The sequence below is a fragment of the Marmota marmota genome, unplaced genomic scaffold (assembly GCF_001458135.2).
Source record: "Marmota marmota marmota unplaced genomic scaffold, marMar, whole genome shotgun sequence".
NCBI lineage: Eukaryota > Metazoa > Chordata > Mammalia > Rodentia > Sciuridae > Marmota > Marmota marmota.
The window spans coordinates 7,245,148-7,249,535 of record NW_026000102.1 but is presented as its reverse complement, the minus strand read 5'-3'; the positions used below and the strand labels follow the sequence as shown (position 1 = coordinate 7,249,535).

Sequence of the window (4,388 nt, the reverse complement as noted above, 5' to 3'; positions counted from 1 at the left end):
GGATGGGCCTACTCTGGCCACCCATCTTCCAGGACTATCACTCTCTGCCTCTGGTCTCCGTCGTAGCATTGCAGGTGGGGACACCCCAGGGTACTCCTGCAGGGCTGCTCTTGTGACCAGGGCTGACCCAGAGGCTAGACAGATGTTTGGGAGCAACTTGGCCTCACAGCCCAGTTGTTTGAGAAAAAGCTCCAATAATGACCAAGTATTATGAATTTTCCAGGGCTTAGTGGTGCCCACAAAGCCACATGTCAAAGCCACACATCTTTAGCATACGTCCATATGGCCAGTCCCTAGCATATGTCCACAGCACCTCTACACAACACATGACACTAGGCGTCTACAGCACATGTCTACACCACGCCTCTGGCGTTTGCCTTCTTAACGTCTGCTAGTGGTGCAGTGGGGTCAGCAGATCCCAGAGAGACCTGCAGCTCTGGGAGCCCAGGGGCTGGAGGGACATGGAGGAACTCTCCGGTGGGGAAGGAGCTGGCCTAGAGGAGGACTGTGGACACACTAGGAGGGGAAATGCCAGAGTAGCCTGTTTTCCCCAAGGCCACTCCACCCAGGGAGCTAGGACGGCTGTGCCCTGGTCCTTCCCAGGGAACACCATGCCAGAGCCCAGGGCCCAGTGCCCAGGGTGTGCTGTGGGCCCTCCAAGAGGCCAGAGTCAGTGCCCTCAGCCTGGCCCCAGAGCCACCTTCCTGCCTTGCTCTCAGGCCTCATCCCCGAGTGCCTGGCCTTCCCTGGACATTTCCCTCAGTGGGCTTGGCCTGAGTGAGCAAAGGACCCTTGACACACAGCTGCCCCAGGGCCCCAGGTCTTCTAGGTCCATGGGGCTCCCAGTGCTGTGTGCCACTGGACATTGCTCTCTGCTGGCACCTTGGATTTGGCAGAGAGGAACACAGGGCCCTGACCTTAGTCAGAGCAGCGACATGTGTACGTGGTCAGGTTCAGTAGGCTGGGAGGATTTGCTTGGTGTCTGTCCTGGGGGACAGAGAGCAAGAGCCAAAGGGAGGGAGGGAGGGGACTTCCCTGAAGGAGTCTGCATTTAAAAAGGATGTTCTGGGGCACAGTGGCCACACGCACAATCCCAGCCCCTCAGGAGGCTGAGGCAGGAGAATCACAAGTTTGAGACCAGTGTGGACAACTAGCAAGACAGTCTCAGAAAATAAAATAAAAAGATCCTGGGAGGCAGCTCAGTGGAAGAATGCCCCTGGGTTCAGTCCCCAGTAACAAAGATAAAGGAAAGAAAAACAGGGAGGGAGGGGTGGAGGGAGGGAGGGAGGGAGGGAAGGCAGGAGGAGAGGAGGAGCTGCCAGGCTGCACACTGCTCAAGGTGGGAGGAGGGAGCTCCCACACTGGGTCCTTCGCTGGCTTGGAGGTGAGGCCTCAGCTGTGGGTCGGTGGGCTTATGGACCCGGCCCAGGCACCCCCCCCCCGCGCCCTCCTCCCTTGGTGTCTCCCCTGCAGCAGGCCGGGGCACAGAGCCCCGCCCCCGGGCTCTGACGCTGCGTGGACAATGGTTGCCTTGGCTGGATTGTTACCTACGCACAGGTTCCTGGAAAGGCCCTGGCAGGCGGGGCCACTTGGTGGGAAAGTAGGCGCAGTGGAGGATGGAGGTCCCCCAGGCTCTGTGGGTGACCTGCTAGCCTGGCTGGGAGGTGCCCCCAGGAAGAGTGGGATCCCACGAACTTCCTTCTGGAAAGCCTGCTGTGACTCAAAGAGGCCCTCAGGGTTCTGTCTTTATTTTGGTGACGCCCAGAGGAGAATGCTGCAGACATGTTTAACCCACACATATTAGAGTCTCCAGCTGTTATTTTCGACAATGGATCTGGGCTCTGCAAAGCAGGGCTGTCGGGGGAGATCGGGCCCCGCCACGTCATCAGCTCCATCGTGGGGCACCCCAAATTCAAGATGCCCAATCCGGGAGCCAATCAGAAGAAGTACTTTGTGGGGGAGGAAGCCCTGTACAAGCACGAGACCCTGAACCTGCGCTCTCCCATCGAGCGGGGCCTGATCACGGGCTGGGACGACATGGACAAGCTCTGGAGGCACCTCTTCGAGTGGGAGCTGGGCGTGAAGCCCAGTGACCAGCCCGTGCTCATGACGGAGCCCTCCCTGAACCCCAGGGAGAATCGGGAGAAGATGGCCGAGGTGATGTTCGAGAGCTTCAGCGTGCCCGCCTTCTACCTGTCTGACCAGGCTGTGTTGGCGCTCTATGCCTCGGCCTGCGTCACGGGCCTCGTGGTGGACAGCGGGGATGGGGTCACCTGCACCGTGCCCATCTTTGAGGGCTACTCCCTGCCCCACGCGGTCACCAAGCTCTACGTAGCCGGCAGGGACGTCACGGAGCTCCTCACCCGGCTCCTCCTGGCCAGCGGGCGGACCTTCCCGTGCCTGCTCGACAAGGCCCTGGTGGACGACATCAAGGAGAAGCTGTGCTACGTGGCCCTGGAGCCTGAGAAGGAGCTCTGCCGGCGGCCCGAGGAGGTCCTGAGAGAGTACAAGCTGCCCGACGGCAATGTCATCTACATCGGGGACCAGCTGTACCAGGCACCTGAGGCCTTGTTCTCCCCCGAGCAACTGGGCACCCAAAACCCGGGGCTGGCGAAGATGGCATCCAGCAGCATCGCCAAGTGTGACGGGGACATCCAGAAGACGCTCTTTGGGGAGATCGTGCTGTCGGGAGGCACCACGCTCTTCCGGGGGCTGGACGACCGGCTTCTGCGGGAGCTGGAGCAACTGGCCCCCCAAGGCACCCCCATCAAGATCACGGCTCCCCCCGACCGCTGGTTCTCCACCTGGATCGGCGCCTCCATCGTCACTTCCCTGAGCAGCTTCAAGCAGATGTGGGTCACCTCCGCCGACTTCAAGGAGTTTGGGACATCCGTGGTCCAGAGAAGATGCTTCTGAAGGAAGGGCCTTGCGCCCGGGGCGGCCGGTGGCACTGGCTGGGCCCTCCTGGGAGGAGCTGACCTGCCGCTGGAGCAGGGTGTCCAATAAACGACAGAAGGTGGAGTGTTCGCCTGTGTGAGTGTCTCGCTCCTTCTCAGCAGCGACAGAGTCCCTTCCGACCTGGGCAGCGGGGCTGTCAAGGGGGTCTGTCCACATCCCCTCCCTGCCGCCCGAGAAAGCCCGGGGCTGGGGGTCGAGGCTAGACACACCTGCACGTGGCCCTGAATTTCGGGCCACAGCCTGATTCGGTGGTTTTGAACCAGGGTCTGGGGGTCGGGGGTCTGGGAGATGGGGCAGGGGGCAAGGGACAGGCAGGACGCTGCCCTACCTGAGCCCTCCCCTGGGTGGGCCCTGTGTTATTGATGGCCTGTGGGGAGAGAGCCCTAAACTTACGGCATTTCTGCTCCCCGCTGTGCCATCTGCCAAGGACCAGGCTGTGTCCCTTTTAGCTGTCTGGCCTCGTAAACGCAGAGCAAGGGCCCAGGGCACTGTCACCCGCTCTGCGTGGTGATTGTACCTTTTCAGTTGGTTTTTACTCTCAGGGATATTTGTAGCATCCTGGTTTGGGGGCAAAGCCGACGGCAACAGTTGAATGACTTAGGCACCAGGGGAAAATTTCCACGTGGACTTGGTGAAATTCTCCCAAGATGTTATTGAGAAGAGAAATGGAGAACTCAGAGGCGTTCTTAAAAGATGTTCTATATTCTCCTCTTTTCTTTTGGATTTTAATAAAAGGCACTCTCCCAGGCTCATGTGGACAGAGCACATTGGTATGTGCCTGTTTAGAGAGAGGAGTGTCTTTTACGGAGACAGAAGGGAGAGGCGCATACCATGGTGGTGCACCAGGCTGGCGGGAGGCGGGGGTGGTCCTGGGAGCAGGAAGAGGGAGAACGAAGGGAAAACCAACAGGACTTTGTTCAAGAAACGCAACAAGAATGGAAAAACCCACTTTGTCTACAAGGGGAGTTTGTCCGCGTGGAACGTCCAGGTTTGTACATCATCTCCCTGTCAACCTATGTTGCATTTGAGCGGAGCCTTTGGTGGATTGGAAGGCAGAACGAAGTTGGGTGATTTTTTTTGGGATCCAGTCTTGATCTCTGCCTTTTACCTGGTGTATTTAGACAACCTACAGTTAACTGAAATGTCCCAGATGTCCCCTTCCCTGTTAGGGCTTGGCTTGTCCCCTGCCTCATTCCTGCTTCTCTCACTTTGCTGGGGGTTGGGAACATTTCTCATTAGTCCATGCCGATCCACTGCTGGGGTTTTTAGTGTTTTTTCTTGGCGTAGGTTTTGGGGGGAGTGCCCTAGGTGTCTTAGTATGCCTACCTGTATGTGTGTGGATATATGGGCTCACCGCCTGCAGGTAGTGACATTTTATCACTTGGAGTTATGTGTGAACTCCCACCTCTGCTTAGGATGCTTTAGCCTCC

The 4,388-nt window shown here is 58.4% G+C and overlaps 1 protein-coding gene across 1 annotated transcript; it reads left to right on the top strand.

The window, feature by feature from the left end:
- Positions 1–1,397: 1,397 nt before the first annotated feature.
- Positions 1,398–3,064, top strand: Actrt2 (actin related protein T2). Its single transcript, XM_015501356.2, has one exon. It carries the CDS (start codon positions 1,783–1,785, stop codon positions 2,914–2,916), a length of 1,134 nt encoding a protein of 377 aa, XP_015356842.1. The 5' UTR covers positions 1,398–1,782; the 3' UTR covers positions 2,917–3,064.
- The last annotated feature ends 1,324 nt before the right edge of the window (positions 3,065–4,388 follow it).